General features: G+C 37.3%; 2 protein-coding genes across 10 annotated transcripts in view; one reads left to right on the top strand and one right to left on the bottom strand.

Annotated features, from left to right (window-relative positions):
* Nucleotides 1–12,382, bottom strand: part of SPEF2 (sperm flagellar 2) — a 78,001-nt gene extending 65,619 nt beyond the window's left edge. For 7 of the 8 annotated variants that reach the window (XM_030470403.1, XM_030470402.1, XM_030470401.1 and 4 more), the window contains exons 1-7: nt 12,237–12,382; nt 11,061–11,163; nt 8,445–8,697; nt 6,602–6,772; nt 4,841–4,981; nt 3,733–3,803; nt 2,648–2,864 (exon numbers count right to left, since the gene is read on the bottom strand). In XM_030470403.1, the coding sequence (XP_030326263.1) occupies nt 2,648–2,864; nt 3,733–3,803; nt 4,841–4,981; nt 6,602–6,772; nt 8,445–8,697; nt 11,061–11,163; nt 12,237–12,294 (1,014 nt within the window). In that variant the 5' untranslated portion in view covers nt 12,295–12,382. The remainder of the gene's footprint in view (nt 1–2,647; nt 2,865–3,732; nt 3,804–4,840; nt 4,982–6,601; nt 6,773–8,444; nt 8,698–11,060; nt 11,164–12,236) is intronic. The other variant, XM_030470404.1, reaches the window with a different exon arrangement.
* A 282-nt stretch (nt 12,383–12,664) lies between these two features.
* Nucleotides 12,665–22,407, top strand: part of PRLR (prolactin receptor) — a 157,855-nt gene continuing 148,112 nt past the window's right edge. The window contains exons 1-2 of one of the 2 annotated variants that reach the window (XM_030470009.1): nt 12,665–13,267; nt 15,692–15,779. The gene's annotated coding sequence lies outside the window, so the exon portion shown is untranslated. The remainder of the gene's footprint in view (nt 13,268–15,691; nt 15,780–22,407) is intronic. The other variant, XM_030470010.1, reaches the window with a different exon arrangement.

Below are 22,407 nucleotides of genomic sequence, written 5' to 3' on the forward strand. Positions count from 1 at the left end.
CATACTAGGACACAAAATAAAAATTGTAGTACAATTTTTTGACCTAACATTTTGACCTAACATGTAAGTATCAATTTTTTTACAGTGGACTGTGAAGTACCTGAAGAAATCATAAATACTGTAAATGTGACATATTCATAATCATTTGAAAAATTACTACTGAGAAACATGATACACACTTTTTTTTTTTTAGTTTACCTACTCAAGACAACAGTGTCATCCAGTGGCCAAACATTAATGCAAACATAATTTACGTTTCTTGTTGTTCATACATAATTACTACATCATGTTTTTCTATCTATTTCCTTGTTTAATTTACATTCAAATGAAACAATTTTCTCCTGTTGTGTAGTCATAAAATTTAGGACCAAAACTTACAATTTAGCATACATAAATCTATTTGATTGACAAGCAATAAACTAGTGAAAATTCCCTTCCCATTTTCATCTTCACAATTTATTGCTGACAATAACTTCTTCCTGACAACTTTTAAATTCAGAGAGGTAAAATCTGAGAGTATTAAATATAATGAGTACTTAGAACAAATCATTTGTTGAAATGGTGGAGATCTAAGATTCAATTGGGATGAAGTCATGTTACTGTCAAACACTTTCAACTCTTGCCTAAGAAAATCTAACTGGCATTCCCCTGTGCTCCACATAGAGGAGTGTCATGTAATTGTAAAGTATTTTTTCTCCGAGGCTCCAACTTGTAGTGTGCCAGATCTCTACTTTTAGTAGAGATTTACATGTATGAACATGAAACACATTATAGCACTCTAAAGGGACAAAATTTGTTTGACTCTAAATGATCTTGTGCATGTTTTATGCAGTATAGATAACAATCTGACCCTGATGTCTTGAAGAAAGCTACATTTCAGTCTGAAAACGTTTTCTGGTTTGATGTCCAATGAAGGGAGAAAGTAATTTTTACTATTTTGTATATTTATGTATTTATTTATTTATTAAAGAAAATATCTGTTTGCTTCGCACTTTTCCTAAGTCAAGCAACATCTAATTTCTGAAATCTCGGAGTTCCAAACAGACACCTGTTCCTCTGCTAATTTAGAACCAAATTACCACTAAATAATCTGGTCATACTACAGTTCCAGTCAACTGCTCACTTGTCTTTCCATTTAATTCCTGCAATCTGTGACCTCTATTGTTCCTGTATCAACGCTGATTTTCCTTCCTGGGAAGTTAGGAAGAAAAAGTTATTTTGTACTTGCTTTGGAGCCTTACCAGAGCGACCCTGGCAGCACATTGCAACAGTTCCTCCATTCAAACTGACAAGGCTTGTACTGCAACCACAGGTGAAACAGCTGTCTGACCTCAACAGCTTAAAGCTGCTCTATCATCTACCAAATGCCCCAGTGATTGCTGCTGGCCACACGGCCATCAGCTGATAGCCATGACAATCAAAACCACTAGTCCAGACTGCTGGCGTTGTACTGGGGCTGCAACAGCTGATAGCAGGCAAAGAGCAAGTTTTGGGACTATAGTCATTTCAGACAACTGAGTTGCAAAACTTCTTCATGGCCTATATGCATATCAACCAGAACATGACATAGAACCTCTTTGAATGAGAGCTCAGAGACAGGAAAGATGAATAGATGGACTCTTGGTTTAAGCCACTATAGATGTTTTTCATAGAATATAGGTCCAGGATAAATATCGAGAAGATGCCTACCCCAACAAACTTAAATTTTTCTTAGCACCACCAAAACATCTGTAGACATTAGATGCTAATGCTTTATATATATAGATATGTGTAATTCCATACTTTTCAGATACGCCACACATCTGATGCTATTACTATGCAACAACAGTGGAGATATATACTAGGTTCAACATATATGACCTAAGCTAAGGACCCACAGTGCAATACTAAGATAAAAGATGACTAGAAATCACAGAACCAAGTAAGCTACACAGTTCTGTTTCGATATGATCATTATGAGAAAGAAGGTCTGTGAAGTCAGTAGTCTAAGAGCTGCGTTTTGAATGAGCATCTGACGAGGAATCTGACTTTATGGGATGGTATTCAAATGAAATAACCTATAACATCCATTTTAGACACAACGCAGGCAGGTATCTATCCAGAGAGATATCTTTCATTCCATAACGCATCAAAAATCAAAGATCTGATCTGCAACATAAGTGTTTTGCTTCTTCATATTCCCCAGAACTAAAATTTCAGAATTCATCCAGTACAGATCAAACTTTACATGACATATTTGTAAATACAGGTTTCCAACCAAGTAATGCCATTTTTGCTGCTTTTTAAGAAGTATCTTCTTCAGAACCACTATACACTTTGATAATTTGAAGTTCAACTTGGTGGGGGAGGAATAAAAGGTAGGTCTTCAACTGATATAATAATCTTAGCTCTGCTGCCTTCATTTGATCCTTTATGATTTATAAGGATAAAGTATGACATAAAGATGGTGAGAAAGAATGGACAACCTTCCATATTTTTCAAGGAAAAACAATAGCATAGAAGTTATTTTCAGAGCTAAGCGTATACACCTCCCTTTATTGCCTCAAAATTTATTCAACTCCAAAAATACCATTCTTCTATACTTGTAAGCAAATCTTGAAGTTACTAATTGTGCATGGGTTATATACTTCAGCATACATTTTCTCACCTCTGCAGCTTCATGTGCTATTAACTGGTCCATTAACATTTTTCGCCGCCTCTTTTCTCGTTGTTCTCTAGAAAACGTACCTTCCTCTAAACATTTTTTAATTTTCCTGATATAGTCATCATCTGAATAAACACTTAATAGCTCAGTTGCTGTCTGTTCTGTAGTTTCTGGAGTTGTTTCTTGCAACTTCTGTATTTGCAATGATTCTTGTATATCACTGATTGAAAAAATTAAAAAGATCACTGACTTTATAGGAATTACAGTTCTTAGAGGTGTTTTCATTCAGATTACTGTGTAATTATGTGGAAGTCTGACAAAGGCACAACAGCACGCTTTGTGGGCACTGTGGTTACTTTTGGTGCTCTTGTGCTTCACAATGACCACTAAGTCCAGAAGAGGGCTCCAGCCAGCACTGACTTGAGCCAACTGTTAATTAGTTCATTTGCTAATATGAAGTCAAATTCTACAGAAACAGGAAATTAGGATGGCTCATAGAATATCAGAGAAAGACGGGTTACTCTTTAGTATGTCCATATGCTTTCAGTGCAGTTTTGCAGAGTTATTAATCACATTTTGTTTACACACAGAAGTATCCACAGCAGTATGCAGGAGTGCCACCTCTTCTGAATATTTTAAACATATCACTAAAAGAATGACTATTAACTTACATTATTCACAAATAAATCAAGATACACATAACTCTAAGGAGAAAGGTTACTTTTATTTTCTTTCATATGTGTTACTGTGTATGTACATCCACAACCGTTCTTGTCTCTTTGCAAGTCTAACTGACCTTACAGACTCAATGACTGGAACGAACAGAGAAGAGAAGCACTTTGTGTCCTGTGTTGCTATATATATGGTAAAAAGGAGAGAAGGAAGTTTGAGCCATCCCTACTACAACTAAAAGTAAGGTGAAAACACTGTAACAGTGCTGGAGCTGGAGTAAATGCATTGCTAGTGGGACAATCACAGTTTAAACTAAACAAGATATCACATTTTCCTCAAATAGCTGTCTACACAGATAGTAGGCACCTGAGGTAGGATCCTGTCTAATCTTAACAATCTAATATTCAAATACTTACCTGTCAGTGACTTGGCTGCGTAGAGTGTAGGCAATAGACTTCTCAAACTTACTAATCTCCTTGTACGTGTCCTGAAGAAACAACAGAAAATTTAATGGGTTGGGTTTTTTCTTTTTCTTCACAAAACACAAAGGTTCAGTAGACTAAGGATTTATAAATTATTTTTATGTCATGTTAGTACAACAGAAATGTTTACACTGAAAATATTTTTAGCATCAGCTAGATGAAGAAAAAAACAAGACTATTTCCCTTTTCTACCTTTCATTCCCTTCCTGCCTACCCTTTTCCCAGCCGTGTCCACTACCCAGAAAATCCTAATATTTTGCAGCTGTTCATTTTGCAAGATAATTCTGATTTTGCACAGGACTCCAGTAATTTATATAATTCCCACCATTCAGGCATTTGAAACAAGATATTTTGGCTATGACCTGCTTTAGATTTAGTACCTTGAATTTATCCCTGATAGTCCCTAAAGCAACTATGTTGCTTTTGTACACTGCACATTTAGATGCATCTGTCACCATTGTCCAGCTGTAAAAACTGCTAATATTTGCATTCCTGATGACAATCCAATCCATTAACTGTAAGATCACAACCCAAGTACTCTCCAGCACTAGATAATAGAGATATTTTTTTTTTATGGCTGCACTGCCATCATCTCTTGATTTCACCTATGACTACTGTCTATTTCAGGTGTTACTAACATTTTTGATAGAGCAGACAGTGTTATAGTGTGTGTTACAGAAGAGTTCATACATTATGGTGCAAAACATCATGCACAAATGAGAAGGAAACATTAGTACTTTTATTTCACATATTCTACTCAGTAAACTAAAAGCTGTCAGCAATGAAATTAGTATCTACCTATGGTATTTATTCAATATGAACTTTTGCTTACATCAAAGCTAATTTTTACTAAGTAACAAATGCAGAATTACATTAATATTTAGCCAAATTTTCACTGGTTAAGTCTACTATACCTTTTTAACATTATATCAGCTGCTTCTGGAGAGCGCAAGTACAGTACTTTCAAGTCTAAATGCTCCTAGAAATCATATCTTTTGCATGTTCATATAATTAACATTAAAAGACTATAGATGGTAGTTACCTCTGCTTCTCTTTTCGTCTTCAAGCATTTTTTTGCTTCAATGGCTTTCATGGTGTGGCTTGGTGGTGGCTTTGGAGTCTGTAAAATAGCTTCTTGAATCCTGGCCATTATTTCATTTTGTCTCTTTCTTCCTATACGATGCTGAATAGTTAATATCTTATGTTCAGATACTTGAGTTGAAACAAAATACACCCTATGGCCCTAATACATTACCTATGTATCTATGAAGTAAATGTAATTAAGCCTTAGGAAAAAAGTCTTCCAGGAAAAAAGTAGTAGAGCTTATCAGGCTCCAGGCTTCAGCAATGTCTGAATTTACTTCCCCCCCCCCCCCCCCCCCCCCAAGTGGATCACTAAAATGCCATAAAAGCAAATAATTCTTTATCTTTTGTCCACAGCTAAATGTTGTCTCATAATATTCTCAGCCACTGTACTCCTAAATTGCCATTTTTCTATCAAGGAGTAGATGTTGTAAAATGCATTTTCAAGTATCATTCTGAATAATTTGACAATTTAGCAATATGCTAGTATATGTTCTCAATATTTGAGGATGAAGATTTTTTTTTTAACTACCATTATGAAAATGGTACATCTTATGTGCATTAGCAAATACTGTGATGCAATAGAAGCCCATCTGTAAAAAAAAAAACAGTTTGTGCTCAGTGCCTAATAGGCATTTAAGGGCTTGTACTAAATTCAAGCTCTACTGTGGAAGCTGTTTCAGGTCAGAATTCAGTATAGAAACTCAGAATACCAGTTTCCTGGTACAGAAACTAAGGATACCATTATGTAGTATTACTGCTGAACAATGAGTGTCAGATGATCAAGATGTAAGAAACATCTGAATTACACTACTTAGAAGTGCACTTCAGTTACATGCAGTGAAAGTGGAAAAAAGGGTTTTTTACAAAGAATCTAGGATAGTTGAAAAATAAATATGTATAGTTATAAAATAAATATGTAAGATGACAAATATATTTAAAAATAAGTATGTACTATAGGAAATACGATATTAATTTTCTTTTCGATTTTTGTTTTTAATATTTTGGATATTGATTGTATTTTCTTTTCCAGATACATGAAGGGACTTTTTTTTTTTTCATTCTTGTTCATGCAGTGGCAATAGAACAGCTAAATAACCACAGACTCTCTCACTTTATGCCATATAAAATACATCTCAAATTATTCAACTTCATTTTCACTGTGGTTCAACACCCCTTGGATAGCTGGCCAATTCCTCTATCTAAACTCTAGGCTGTACTTTGGATGAGTGTTCCCGTATCTTAAGATGTTAATTCCTGTTTTTTTCCTTTGCCAAACAGCTACACAGAGCTGCATGTTCTGAGGCCATGCCCACTATAGGTCCCCTTCCCTGTGTTTTTTTCCTGCTTTCGATCAATGCTTCATCTTTTCTTCATTAGTGAAGAATGTCACAAACCTCTTTTACAAGGACACCTTAAACACATACAGTAGTAAAATTTGCACCTTATCTTAAAATCTATAAATATTTTCCAAGCATGACAATATGCAAATATTCTTAATATAACATTAATAGATTTTAAAATATTAATACTTTAAAGGTCTTATAACAGTATATTGGCTTTATATCTACACATTAATGACTGCTATGTTTATTCCTTTTCTTTGTTTTTGTATAAACATGACTATGTGGCACAGAATTACCAAGCATTCACACTGGCTTTAACTCATTATGTACAAGACCTTAAGAAAATACTTCTTCAGAACTATGTAAGAAGTAACCTTTTCAATTTCTTGGGCTCTTCGTTCCTCTTGGAGCTTCTGAATTTTCTGTTGCTCTGCAATATGTTTACGAGCTATTTTATCTTCTGCTGCCTTAGATTTTTTTTCAAACTGCTCTGAAATCTGTTGTAGTTGCAAATCAACCTGACGTGGTGTTAAAGTTTTCAAACGCTAAAATTCAACATCAAACAATTAAGTCAGAAGCAGTAAGAAACAGATTTAAATAATTAAATATGATAATTTTGAAATAGTAATTTCAAACTGTTTTCCTGTCTAATGTACACAGAATATCTAAACATGGTTGAGAATTTTTCAGAAAAAACAGGCCTAGCTCCATTGAAAATAATATGCAAATATGAACTTGAGCAATACCAGACTTTGTCTAGTTTGAAGGAAAGGAGGCTGAGAGGCAACCTCCTTGCTCTCTACGTATTCCCAATGAAGGAAAGCAGAGAGGGAGGTGCTGGTGTCTCCTCTCTAGTACCCAGTGACAGGACACATTGGAATGGTTCAAAGCTGCATCAGAAGAGGTTTAGACTGGACATCAGGAAGCACTTTTTACCAATAGGGTGATCAAACACTGGAACTGGCTTCCTAGTGAGGTGGTTGATGCCCCAAGCCTGTCAGTGTTTAAGAGGCATATGGACCTTGCCCTTAATAGCATATTTTAAATTCTAGTCAGCTCTAAAGTGATCAGACTAGTCAGACTAGATGATTGTTGTAGGTCCCTTCCAACTGGAACTGTTCTATTCTAGTCAAACTGATGTACAGAAAATTCAACTAAAATATAAGGAAAAAAAAAAATGCTGGAAGGGTAATAAATAATTTTCCCAGACAGGCTATGAAGTTTCCACCTTTGGAGATATTCAAAACTCCACTGAATGAAGTGCTGAGCAACCTGTTCTAGTTGACTTTTCTTAGAGCAGGGGGGGTGGATTAAGTGACCCTAGAGGCCCCTTCCAACCTCAGCTATTCTACGATTCAAATACCATTCTGAAACTTTCTGTTGACAGGAGCCACTCTCAGTTCCTTTATGTTCTTTAAGCGGACCCTCTGTAGGTGAAGGCATGTTTTGACTGTTCTGTACTATCCTTGTGCTTGTCGGACAACTTTCTGCTTGTAGACTATTTTTCAGGAAGTGTGTCAGAAAAAAAAAAAGTGTCATTTCACCCAGCTGAATTTGATTTACGATATATAGCTTCTTAAAGATTGTTCATCGTGATAAAAAATTATGGTCTGCATATACTGAACATTACTGCTGAAGACGAGAATGTCCTTAGCAGAATCTATTACATCAATACTGACTTTCTCTCAGATACTGTCTTTCTTTCTCCTTTGTTTTTTCCTCTTTGTATTACTCAGCATAGGGTTATTGCAGGCTGGAGTGGAGTATAAATATATGGAAAGACGTGCAAGAGAAGGAACCAAACCACTGTGGTACAAAGCTCAACACAATTATAAATAGGTTTCCTGGAGGGGAAATTAGCTGAAGTTGATACCTAGACCACAGTGCAGTCTGCAATTTGTAGTTATCAAATGAGTAAAAAGGCAGCCGGTGAACAACTACAAGCCTTTGTTGCTATACGTAACACAGAATGAGCCAAAACAAAGAAACACAAACAACAGATAATCAATATCCTCATGAGTCACAGATAAACTGTGTAATCCCACAGTCTCTGTATAAAAAATATGATTAAGGACTGTTTCTTTTCCATATAAATATGAGGTTTTGAATAGGAGATTTAAAAAGTGGGGAGGGAAGCACGCATCATGCCTGGAACGTACATGTAAAACTACTACGTTTTTTCCTATATATTTATACAAAATAGGCACAGTTAGTTACCTCTCGATACAAAACACTTTCAATAGACTTAAGCTTTACAGTTGCTGCAGGTCTCATTCCTTCCATGGCTACTCTGGTGAGCTTTGTCTTTCTCTTTTTTTCCAAAGCAATATACAATTCATATAAAAGCTTTGTTGCAGCCCCATGCTGTCCTGTCATGATGTTTTGGGCCACATTCTCATTAAATTGTACACCAAGGAGATGAAGCGTGGGCTCCAGGCGAGAAAAATTGTTTAGTTTTGCAATTGCAACCCTATATGATTAAGAAGAACAACACAAAAAAAAAAATAAGAACAAAAACTTAGTTTCAATTCTACCTTGCTTCAACAAGCATGGTCATGACATTTATATGAAAATAGTAGGGGAAAAGAAAACACAGAGTAGTTCCTTAAAATAATATGATACACTCTTTGTCTTAGGTTTTATACTGCAGTACACGTAGCTGCATTGGTCTACCAGCATAACGTTTGGAAAAAATAGAGAACACATTGGATTGCATAAATCTTGATACATACACACACAAAGTGCATCTGACAGCAAAAGGTTACTGACGATGATTGCAGCTAATCATATACCATGCAAAAAGAGAACAGGGTTAGAATGAAATGTCTATATAAACTGTATCAATCCACTTGAGCTCTAAGTAGCCAAAATATGGGAGATTATAAAGAAAAAAAGAAAAAAAAAAGTCTATATAATCCATTAACCCTCACAACCCTTTGCCATATTTCGCCAATAAAAAGAAATGGAAACATGGGTTGGACTAGTGTAGAAAACAAAGATTATGGTCTCAATGAGCAATTTACATTCAAAACTGAAATAGTGGATTGCAGATTAATGTTTCTCTTGATATGCAGATTCTCCTGTGGAAGAACTCAAAATCAACATCTACACAGGTCAAAACCCAGTAACAATAAATCATCAGTGTATCACAATTAACACATTGAATTTCATTTAAAAAATCCGTAACTTCAACCTGAGTCAGAACATCATGCTTTCTACACTGCTCTATCACTTGAGTTCACAACAGTTTTTTCACAGGAACCAACAAGCTGTTGAGGTCAATTTAGCTACAGCATAATTCTACAGAAATGTCCAATTTTAACTTAAGATGTTCCAGTAACACAGAACTCACCTTATTCCTAGACGAAACAGTCCAGGAGCTCATTATTCTCACCATAATAGCTCATGCCTTATTTCTTACACAATTATATATAACTGCCACTCACAACTATTGAAAATTTTTCTGCCATTTTAGTCAAGGTCCTATTGTCATAAATCACCTCACATGCATTGAGAAGCTGTGATGATACCACTTCCTAACGTTTTGTTCTGTAATCAGATCAGATGGAATTTCTTAACCTTGCTTCATAATGCAAAAATCTTATTTCAAGCTAATTTTCAGGGAAAGCCACAATTTTTTTTTTTTTCAAATATGGACAACTAAATTGGAAAAAGTTTTCCAGTAGTATTCCTTTTAAAAAAGCAGTTTTATTTTCTCAATTATTATTCCCTTGCCTTTATGTCTAAGAACTGTGCAATGTAAGCAGCTAATATAGGTAAGAAGACCTTGAGTAGTCAGTCACAATGACCCCACATTCTTTTCTGTTTGTGCCTTCTAGATTACGGTTGCCTATCCTAAAAAATGAATCTACATTTATCCCACAACCATCCCAACAGGTATGGTCTTGCCTTAGGCTACGATAAAATATATTAAAGTGACACCAGCTTACCAAATGATCCATGAAAAACATGCTGTTCCTTTACAGCATAGTCCAAATTTTCAAAATATTACTTTATAGATATTAAGCAAGATTAGACAAGTATAGCTTTTTGCAGGATTCCAAGACCATACAATGACTATCACACAGCAATAATTAAGGTGCAGAAGAAATATCGTGGAATTGAGAAAACATTGCCTCAACTCTAAATAGTTGTCAAAAAATCAATGTCTGAAAATAATGAAGAAAGATGAAAACATCAGATTATCTTTACAAAGTTGTAGAGTACTGCAACAATTTTTTCATCCTGTCTTCATACGGGAGGTGCTCCAGCCCCTGATCATCCTCATGCCCCTCCTCTGGACAGCTCCAACAGCTCCATGTCCTTCTTATGTTGAGGACACCAGAATTGCATGCAGTGCTCTAAGTGAGGTCTCATGAGAGCAGAGTAGAGGGGTAGGATCACCTCCTTCCACCTGCTGGTCACACTTCTTTTGATGCAGCCCAGCACATGGCTGGTTTCTGGGCTGTGAGCGCAGACTGCTGGCTCATGTTTCTCATCAAACAACACCCCCAAGACCTTCTCTACAGGGCTGGTCTGAATCTCTTCTCTGGCCAACCTGTAGCTGTGAGGGTCTTTTGAACTTTTTGGTCTAACCTGCTATTATCATAGTTTCAATCAAAATGCACAATTTTCTTGAAGAAGAATTACCAATCTCTCTCGAAATATGAAGCATATTCATGTGTCAAATACAAGTAGCTTTTGACTCACTGATAAATGTAACGAATCTTGGTAAGATCTAGATGTTTTTCCTGCTGTGCATTAGCAAATCCTACCTGAAAATTAAATATTTTGTCTAATTTCTGTAGAGACATGTTATCGACATGTACTAACCTGCTCTGTGAAAATTGATCAAAGTCATCCTGAAGATCGTATTTATGTAGAAGTTCTCCTAGGAGGTAGCCATTAGAAAAATCTTCTGAAATTGATCCTGGAACTAAATTTGGGGGTTTTGTTGTTAGCAAAAACGAACAAAAAAAAATTCATACAATAATTTTAATAAAATAGATTATTATTTTCATAAAAAAGTTGTCCAAACTTTATCAAATAATTCAGAGGAATTTTAGAAGGTTGATCTAGCAGTAACTGGTTTTCAAGCCACTAATAAATCTGCTTTCAGTGTAGTTATTTTGCAGTAGTTTTTGCAGTAGTATTTTGTAGTTATTAAACTTTAGGCAATCATAGAATCACAGAACAGTTTGGGTTGTGAAGGACCTTAAGATTAACTAGTTCCAACCCCCTGCTGTGGGCAGGGACAACACACACTAGACCATGTCACCCAAGGTTCTGTCCAACCTGGCCTTGAACACTGCCAGGGATGAGGCAGCCACAGCTTCTCTGGGCAACCTGTGCCAGCGCCTCACCACCCTCACAGTAAAGAACTTCTTCCTCATATCTAACCTGAACTTCCCTTGTTTCAGTTTAAATCCATTCCCCCTTATCCTATTGGTACAGTTTAATTAATCATTTAATTATAACTTTCAGTGTTAAAAAGCAAACACTGTCATAATTATCATTAAGATTGTGGCAATATCTATAAAGTATAACTACTAAATTTTCCCTAAGAAATGCAAAGGAAAACAAAGCTAGATCTAAAGTGCTTCTCTTCCACGGAAATTTGCTCCCTCCTTGCAGAAGAAATGCTTCACTAAAGCCAGCACAACACCTGCCTTGTAAAGCAAAGCTTTGCAAACTGTTTTGCAAACGTATTAAAATACTCTTATCCTCTGGAGTCCTTATTAGCAGATGAAGCTTGAGCTCCTCATACCCCCTGAGAGCACTTGTGCCTTGAACAAACAACTTCACCTCGAAAGTCACCGTCGCACACATGAAGGTTGAAAATGTACCTGAGGAGGTATCTAGACAACGGCGAAGCGGGAGGGCTCATGGAGCTGGCCCGCGGGACCCCCTCGATCCTGACCCTGCAGCAGGCAGCTCCCCGAGCTCACGGGCAAGCCTGCTGCCCCCCGAGCCCCTGCCCGCTCCCACTGCAGCGGGGCCCGCACTCACCCAGGCTGCGGGAGAGCTTCACCTCCTCGTTCAGCCACTCGCACAAGATCTCCGACATGTCCCGCGGCGGCGGCGGCGGCGGCGGCCTCACGACCGCCCGACACCGCGTCCCGTTGCCACGACGACCGGACGCTGCGCATGCCCGCACCCGCCCGCTGCCGCCGCTAACCCCCCCACTCCACTCTGCGAGCGCGCGGCGCTCTGCGCATGCGCTGCAGGTGGGGCGGGGCTGCGGCTGTGGACGGGGCGGGCTGATGGAGAGGTGGGAGGGCTCGGAGGGAGGAGGAGCGGGTGCACGCCGCTGCCGCGGTAGTTGGCGGGCAGTTGGTCGCTGGGCAGCGGGCGGGAAGGCGGGTTAGAGCTGGCTAGGGAACGAGCAGCCGAGCCGTTTCTGAGGAGGGGCTACCTGGAGCCGAGCGGGCGAGCGCCGGGCTGTCCCTGCGCTGCCCCTGAGCCGCCCCTGAGCTGCGGAGGGCGCTGGCGGCAGGGGAGGGCGGCAGGGTCCCCGCTGGTCACAGCTGGTTAGTGGCCTCTGCCCCCTGCCCCTCAGCGCTGTCCTCGCTGACCCGCGCCGATTGCTGTGAGGTCTGTCAGCGCGGCGCGGGGTCTGCCTCAGCCGCGCTCCTCGCCTGCCCCAGCGCCTTCTCCTGGCTGGGACTCGCTGCTTGTTTAATATGTGTCTAAAACTTCACCATTCCACCCCGACCTTGCCCGGCTCCCCGCTGAATTCGCTTTGGTGCTAACGCAGATGGTGTTTAGCGGAGGAGTCCCGGGCTAAAAGCCTGGCAAGAAGAAAGAAAACGAGAAAAAACTAATTCAGGGTAATTTTCCCCAAATCGATTCACATAACGGCACAAATTACTCTGTTGGCACCGTATGAAAAGGGGGAGGGAGAGCAAGAACTGCTGAAGAAAGCTCTGCCAGTTTGAACGAGTGCTACAGGTTTACGAGGGTGTTTTTCAACAGCAGTGTTTGTGTCAGAAGTCTCAGAAGCGTTTGTGCGCCAATACAGCTGCTCCTGTGGCTCCACGGTAAGACAGTTTGGGGGTCTGAGCTTGATTTGGAATGAGCCTCGCTGACGTTGTACTTTGCTCTGCTTTTGTCTGCGCTAATTTATCTTTGCTTTAGAATCGTGCTGAAGTAATTGTGCATAGTTTCGGTGCCCCCGATTTGAAGAGTGTGTTAGAAAAATGTGGACTGCAGGGAAGAGAAGTACGTCTGGAAAATACAGTGCATACCATGGGAATTTAAATTGGCCAGGTTTTTTCTCTGGAAAAGATCTACAGTTGATGGAATTAAGTTTTCAAGTACCTTTCAGTGCAACACAGAATCCTAAAGGTTTATTTAATATAGAAAAGACGGGAGCAAGAGCATCTAGTGGTTAATGACAGGCAGACAGCAAGCTAAGAGTAATTTCCAAAAGTGACAATGATTAACAGGTGACATAAACAACTTGGAATATCACAGATTCTGTTCCTCTAGAAGTCTTCAGATTAAATCTCTGTGGTTTTACAGAGCGTATGCTTCACATGCAAATAAGTTACTGAGTTTTGCAAGAGTTAATGTATAACTGGCCAATCATTTATATCTTGAGAAGGTCATTGTAGAATTAGTGGCACATGAATAAATCGAGTAACAGGAAACTTCAAGAGGGGGAAAGTACTTTAAGGGCAGATGTTCAAAAATCCTTTTAAATATTTAAAGTTTTATGTTAAGTTATAAAAATACACTTTAGGGGAAGAAAAAAAACCCCTTGGTTTTGTTTTGGTTTTTTAATATAATATTTGTAGTAGGAGTATCTACCATCAGAATATGTTTCTGGTATGTCAGAGGGCAAACAACAAATCTATTTTACCTTCATCATGAAAATCTTTCCTCAGCTCCAGAAATCAATATATATGTATTTATATATAGCTATATGTTGCTGTAAGTAGTCACTAACATGAATTTATGTTGATTTTAAAAATGGAAACCAGAACTGGTTTATATTCAGTTTAGAACTTCTTACCATATCACTTCGGACTTTGAAAAGCTGGTACTTCCAGTATCTTTAGAATTTTTTATGGAATGTATTCCTTCAAGTTCATTGTCATATTCAGTGGAATTCTAAATAACTGATTTTGTTTATAAATAACATTGGTTCTTCCCAGATAGAGTAAAATCTTGTTTAAGCTAGGATTGTCAGAAAGATGTGGAATTTCACTTATATTTAAATTCAGTGGTGATCTGCTATTTCATCTAGGTCTGATTTAGCTCTTAACAAATTAATGTAGCTTTCTTACAGAATTCTGAGTAGTGGTGGAATGATGTAGTAGTCAATTTTTACTTCATTTTTTTCCCTGGATTTAAGAACTTGGAAGGACATCTATGTTCTGCACTGTGAAAGCTGAGTTCAGAGATTGCTTAGAGGAAAATACTTGCAGACAACTAGTAAGGTGACTGTTTCCCTAATTCTACACTTGCTGAAAACACTGATTTTTTAAATAATAAGGTTATTTATTCTGTGCTCTGTTAATTTGTTACTTTTCTGCTAGGACTGCCATTGGGAATGTTCTGGAAATTCCAGACTGATTTTCCACAGGACACTGTACTTCCGATGATGTAGCTTTTACACACTAAGAGTGGCCTGTGGAATGCATCTGAATTTTTCACTTAAAACTCTGTGTTTATTTCAAACTTCATGCATCTTCCTGTGGACTTGCTTTGGAAGAGAACGGAATTGTCTGTAGGTTGTATTTATGATGGTCAAAGTAATAGAAGACATCAGACAGCAATCTGTTGAGCACAGAATAGAAGTACCAGGGATTATCTGTTACATTTTATTCTTTTTGCCCTCCTGAAAGAAACTGCATGTATGAAGAACAAAAAAAGAGCTTGTGACATAATCAAGCCTACAGCTTTTGTGGATATTAATTTTGAATAATGTGGACATGATAGTGGTATGCATAAAAAGCTAGAAAGGGAGAATTCTAGCTTTTATTACAAAAGGACAATCAAAATACTTCTAAATGTTGAAGATACTAAACTGAGGAATTATTTCATCTTAATACAACCACGATTAAGAAAAGTCAAATGAATTTGAATGAATTCTTAAATGGCATTTAGGTAGAAGCTGTGCAGACAGTAGTAGCACTAAACTGATGCAGAGTAATGAAAGAATGTGTGGGTTCAGGAGGTTCCTTTTTTGCACCAGAATTTGTTACTGCATCACTAAGATCACTTACAAACATGCTTAAGTATCATTTTGGGGAATGTTATGTTCTTTGTTCTTTGCTTGCCTTGTCTTTTTTCCTGGGAAGATACAAAGACAATAAATAGCCTCCCCTTCTTACAGGGCTTCTTTTCCACCTTTCCCTCTGTAGTTTGATTATTCCTTTTACTTAATGTTATTTATTCCTTCTGACATGATCACATCTTCTTTGAACTTTACTTTCAACTATATTCATTCTGCACAGATACTCTCCTCCTGTCACCTCTGGATCTTCATGTCTCCATTGAGGACAGAAGAGGATCAAGCGCTAAACAGAAAACCATGATCTTGAGGTTTGTGCTCACATTTTCACAGCTATTTGCTAGCTACATCTCTCAGTTCCATTGCCCATACTGACATTTAGAACACCATGATTCTGGAACCCTGCTCTAACTCCTACCTTGGTTTTCTGTGTTGCCACAAGACAACAGCTGTATTTTAGAATCGTAAAATCAACTAGGTTGAAAAAGACCTTCATGATTATCAACTCCAACCTCTACCCAGGACTGCCAAGTCCACCACCAATCCATGTCATTGAGGGCCTCATTTACGTGGGTTTTGAACACTTCCAGAGATGGTGGTTCCACCACGTCGCTGGAAAGCCTGTTCCAATACCTGATCACCCTTTAGATGCATTGATTCAGAGCACATGTTTGTCCAGCCTAGTCTCCTGTCTCTGACAATGATCAATAACAAATTCTGAGGAAGCATATATTAAGATCTATTAACATACTCTAATGATTCTGTGATACTGAGACACCCTGCAGAACATTCTCCCAGCCACCACTGATTGTGCTGAAGGGACTTTCTGCATCCACGTAACCTGAAACAATTCAATTTTTTCCTCCATGAACATGTGCATACAGTTTTGGATCTGTGTAAATATTTTGACAGTGGTCTGTGGTAAGGACTTCCTTAGCTTAACATGCCGTTGTATGAATAAACTACATTACCGTTCATTACGTGAAGAATTCCATTGTTTTGTGTATTTTGAAGCTGCATTTTCTGCTCACTGCTTTCAGCACTCCAGTAATTCTAATGCTCCATCTCTGGCAGTGTTCAAGACCAGATTGGACAGAGCCTTGGGCAACACGGTCTAGGATGAGGCATTGCTGCCTGTGGCAGGGGGGTTGGAAACAGGCAATCTTAAGGACCCTAACTATTCTATGATTCATTTTTGAGCAAGAACATTAGGCAACTGACTGGCAGGTTGAACTGATGTTTTAAGGGCTATCTTGCTTCCAATAACTGTGTAATAGATTGTACATTTACTGCTCATCTTAATATTCTCTCTCCCCTGTTTTGAAGCTGGGGGGTTGTGTCTCTGGAGGGGAACTGTGGTTCCTATGGCATATTCTGCTCTTTTTATTATCTGCATGAAGAATGCCAAGATGTGAATGTGCTATAGAAGTCCTGTAAAAAAAGTCCCACACCTTAAGTAGTTGTAGTACAAACAATGGCAATGCTGATATGACTACATACAATATATATCCAAGAATGGCAGTTACTGCTTAAGTAGCCTCTTTGTATTTTAAACAAGTGTCTCTTACACTAAAACATTGATGAGAACGTATGATGCACTCTGGAAAACTACAGGTACAGAGTGTGGAGGAAAACAGTCTTAAGTGGGTGCGTTGTTTGCAAAGTGGATTATTAGTAGGTAGGTTCAACTTGAATAAACCTCCGTAGCTTACTGGACAAGATTAAGGCAAGAGAGCTACAAAGAAGTTCTGATGCTATGAATACTTCCAGTATTCATAGCAAAATTCCAGTATTCCAGCAAAATACTTCCAGTATGAGGAACAAGCATAGCGTTATGGCTGATATTTTGATTATTTTCCATACTGGCCACCAAGTAAGGAAGAATATAATTTAACCTATTGCACAGAACCAAAACTTGCTTGTTGTATCTAAGACAATATGGTTCCATTTTGTTCAGTTATAGCAATTCCACATTTACGCCAAGTTCTGAAGAATTTTTCAGCTTCAAATGAGAGTTCAGTGTCTCCAGTGTAATTTGTCAGGAATCACTACTCACTACAGTGAATAGTGGCATATAATATTGAATAACGTCTGAAATATTGATGCTGTTTGGTTTAATTCATAAGAATTTTGAAGACTTAAAGCAGCCGTCCCCGCCCTTTTTTTTAAAGTGTATATAATTACTGTCATTCATTGAAAGTTCTTGAAGAGATTCTATGGCTTTAAGGTTAGCCATTTCCAGATCAAAGAAACATTTTATCCAGAAAGCATCAAAACAGTAAAAGCTGAGTGCAAGTGATGGAAATAAAGAACCAAACTGCCTGACAGAATGAAAATTCACATAAGCGAAATAGAGGAGGTAGAAAGCCGATTAGAACCTCTCTGAATAATGAGTACATACATCTCTTAAGGACATAGTAAATTACGGGAAGGTACAGCTTTAACCAATTTTGTAAAACAAAGGTATAGGGAATTAAGGACATTTTTAAGAGTCACTGTGATGCTACTGAATGGGTTACCCATTTTTGAGTAACTTATTTTTCTCAATTGTTTTTGTTTGGTTTTATTACCAATCTCTTTCCTTTAATACCTATGTGGTACATTTTCTTCCATCAGAAAGGTGAAAATTCTGGCATGCAGACTGATCCCATGGTGGGATGTTAGGAGTAGCTGGGGAAGACTGTAGGCAAGAGGTAAAAAAAAGTTGAAGATTAGAGATTGGAGTTGAGACAAGCAGTGTGACTAGTACAGATAGCTAGCTAACCCCTTTAAGAGGGTTCCATTAGGGATGGAACAAAGGGGATCAAGGCAACACATATTGTCTTAGTTCAACTGCTTGAACAGAGCCTTGAAATTTTGACTTACTGTTTCTCTGCCTTAGGAAATTGTATGTAAAACATACTGGCAAAGGATGTTTCCAGTCAATCACAATAATTACCCACATCCATACACATATGTGTCATAATACAGTTAGAATTTAAATTATATTAACATTTTTCTTGTAGTCATCCTTTTCTGCACAGAATGATCATGTGCTTGGTATGGATGAATGAAAGTTCTCTCCACTTTTTTTTTTTTCTCTTTTTTTTTTTAAAGGGCAGCTAAGTAGTAAGTAAAATTCAGATAGTTCATTTTTGTCATGCATGGTTGAATTCAGTCTCTGGCATAGTGTTTCTGTAAGATACAAACCATGTTAAGACCAGACTTTCCCAGACAGTTACAAAATGTGAGTTTGTCATTTTATGGATGCATTACTTTATATACAATGGCCTGATACATTTTGGATAGTATTTGGAATACTCACAAGGCATCATCAGTTAGTATTTTATCTTTTTTGTTCATTAACTGTGCACCATTTGACTTATGTTCTTTCACTGTAGGTTTTGTCTAGCATTTGTAAAGAATGTATGTAATGTAATTAGAATCCCTTGTTTTTTGGCTGCTACTGAGATGCAACTGCCTTTTTTTTCTTTTTTGAGAACTAGGACAGGTGTTGTGCACTAACAATTTTGTTCACTTATATTTTTAAGATATAAAATGAAGACTAGTGTGGAGAGGGAGTGCAAGTAAGCATAATGTGGCTAGGTGATTTGGAATTTGGCTAGCATCCTTACAACTAATGCCAGCGCTTAAAAGCCTTGGATACTTGTTCCTTCTCATTATGTTGAATGAGAACATTGGTCAAGTGTACTGTACATTGGAAATGTTCTTGGTAGAATACCAGGCTTTCACAATTCTTCTTTAATTGACAGTTGTTAGCTAATTAGGATAAAACTGATACTGTAATTAGTGGGGGGGAAGGGGGGGGGAAGAAAAAGGGATGTTGGTGTAGCTAGACAAAGGAGAGACCATGGGCTAACATGTCCAGTTGCTACTTTTAACAATAAATTAATGATAAATCATGGCATGATAATCCTAGTATATATATAATTTAATTTTATGAGAAGATATGTGTGGACTTTCTTTTCTATAACAATGATTTAGCTTTCAAGTTGCAATTTCTCTCATCTTATGCCAGTATAAATTTGTTTTCAGGCTGATTCAACTGATGATTTTTTTCTTGGCTGTAAGAGTTGATGATGATGATAGGGATAGTGTTGTGTTTGTGCTTGATGGCTACTGAAATACAATTTTGTTTAACAATACCTTTGTCTTATTCATAAATGGTTTCTTTTTTTTTACTACATCCAATCTGACTAGAATATTGAAATGATGGAGTAAAGAGTTGGACTTAAAATTACTAAATTAAACTTTTTCATAGAATTTCATTATAGAATGACTGATTACAAGCACTAATGAAAGATGCAAAGCAGACCTTCAGCTGTTCATGGTGTAAGTTGTGGCACAAATAAACATTTTTAAAGAAATGACAGAAAGTATAGCTGTTAGAAACTTGTGTTGTAGAGCAACGACTGCCTTAATGTTACTGTTGGATCACCCCAAGCCATTCAACAACATAGACCGCTCTAGAGTCAAGCCAGTAGTAAGACTCTAAACTAGTGTGGTACTCTGCCTCCGATTTTCTCCAGCTATCCTACCACTTATTCCCATTTCAAACTCTTTTCACTCTGTTGATTCTTATTTTGTCCTGCAATCAGAATTATTCTTACTCATATATTTCCATTTATTTCCCTCCTCACATTCCTCAGGTCTTTACATTCGATGATGTGTCTGTCTTCTGATTTTCATCTACTGCCCCAATCCTTCTTTCCTACTAAGTTTCATATGCACATTTTGTTTCTTGAGAAACCACTGATCATGTATCCTCAAATTTGCATAATTATGCCTGTGTTCCTATGTATATTGTACCTTACTCTAAACCTGTAAGTTCCAATTTATTTTACACAATTTACATTCAAAGTCTGGCACATCTTTTTCTGCCCTTGAGTTTCAAAAGCTGCTTGCTCCCCTTAGGATTCACTGTCAGTATGTTTAGCTTTTTATGCAGAATGAATGCTCCCACAGAAATGGTACTGATGACAAGTTCTTTTTTAACAGCACAGTAGCAGCATTTGTCAGACTGAATCATTAACAATATCAAGAATGCACCTATTTCTTCCTGTCTCTTCTGAATACCTCACTGCATTTGAAGTAGCATTAGTAAAGATACATACTCAGGTAGACATGTCTTCAATGTCAGTAAAGAGGTGATATGGCACATCACTGCTTCTTTTTTTCTTCTCACTGATGATTTCTGACAGTAAAGCTCATTCTGTCCTCTCTCGTTTTACCTCTCACCATACTGTTACTTCTCTTACAATACTAAATACAGTAAGTATTACAGTTTAATACAGCTTAGTAATACTAAATACAGGCTTACTATTCAAAACAGCTATTTCAACTACAGTTTTAAGTGTGGCTACTGATGTAAAATGTTTTTCTATACAAGTACTAGTAAGTTGCTGATAGAATTTCTTCTTTTTTGAAATTCTGTTCCGAAGAGGATTTGAAGATTTAGTATAGCTTTGAACATAATTCTTGCTGCTCGTAACAATTTAATAAATTCTTTGTTTCCATTTTAAAAATTAAACTTGTCACTTTTTCTGTGACAAGAATTCTCCTGCATGGTATCTAATGAAATACGTATTTGAAGTCGACTTACTCTATTGTTCAGCCAGTTTGCCAATGGACAGTACAGAAAGTTCTTTCACTAAAGCTCATAACTGCTGCCAACACATAATCCGTACATTCTGCACACATCAGAAAAATCTTACAGAAACAGAGTAGTTATCCTCCATTTAGAGAAAGGTGCCTTTCTAAGATTTAGGTGTGCACTTTTTGGTTTTTATGATGGCTTAATTATTTTTCATTCTATATGGAATAAGAAGAGGCCCAAGCCTGTAAAAGGCAAGTGCAAAATACTGTTTATTAAGTTATTTTAAATCAAATAAAGTTTGGTTTGATTATTTTATTTAACAGATTAATGCATAATATTACTTAAATGGGCCAGGTGAAGCACAGAAAAATAGTTTTAATTTTGAAAGAGAAGTAAATGTACCTGACAGACTTATACACAGTGTCATATTAATCTCATTTATTGTATGGCCTGTACATATAAAATTTAATAATTTACTGCATAATATGATATGTGGAACCTAGGATTCATATAATTCTGTTTCTGGAATTATGCAGTTGCTTCCTGTGATTAGCTGCCTTGGGAGCCCTTTTAGGGAATCTTTTAACAATTTCTCTTCCATGGGGAGAGATGAACCAGATGCGGAAAGCACAGGAATGGCAAACATAACCAAAAAGCAAATAAATGAAATTGCCACATAGTAATCATTTTCTTGGAGACCATGACATTCATACAAACAAAATAAGACAATGCAGCAGTTACATTCATATCAATTTTGATTCAGTTGTTTCAAGATTTGGTCATTGTGTCTAAAGCTAAGGAATGTAGTTTGCTTTTATATGTTAACCCTAGTGGGAATGGATCTTGGTGGTCACAACCATCACAAAGCAACTTGGGGAAAATTAAAGGACATTTTGGGAAGTCAAGCTCTACCCCATCTGGCTTATGACTCCCAGCTTTACAGAAACTTTTAAGATTCAGAAGAAAAATTATTTCTAGATTGTGTGTGTGCATGCAATCATGTGTTTTTAAAACATCCAATGATTTTTAAAGCTCCTTTGCAAACACAAAGTTCAGTTTTTCAAAATACTAATATACATAAAAATAGTGATTGGTTTGTTACTGCCCCAGTGTGGTTTCTTTCCCATATTTACTTATTTGAATTAAAATTAAATATCTTTTTTCTGAATTCTGAATGTAATTCACTGATACAATAATATTTTTCTTCCTCCATGATATACTTTTGAAATTTGAATAATTACATAAGTATAACTTATTCAAACATTTTGTAGGTCACTTCCAACTGAAATACTCTATTTGTCTTTTGAATTTATCATCCATCAGCTTGTTTGTTCAGAGAGAAG

Source organism: Strigops habroptila, chromosome Z (assembly GCF_004027225.2).
Source record: "Strigops habroptila isolate Jane chromosome Z, bStrHab1.2.pri, whole genome shotgun sequence".
In the NCBI taxonomy this organism is placed as follows: Eukaryota; Metazoa; Chordata; class Aves; order Psittaciformes; family Psittacidae; genus Strigops; species Strigops habroptila.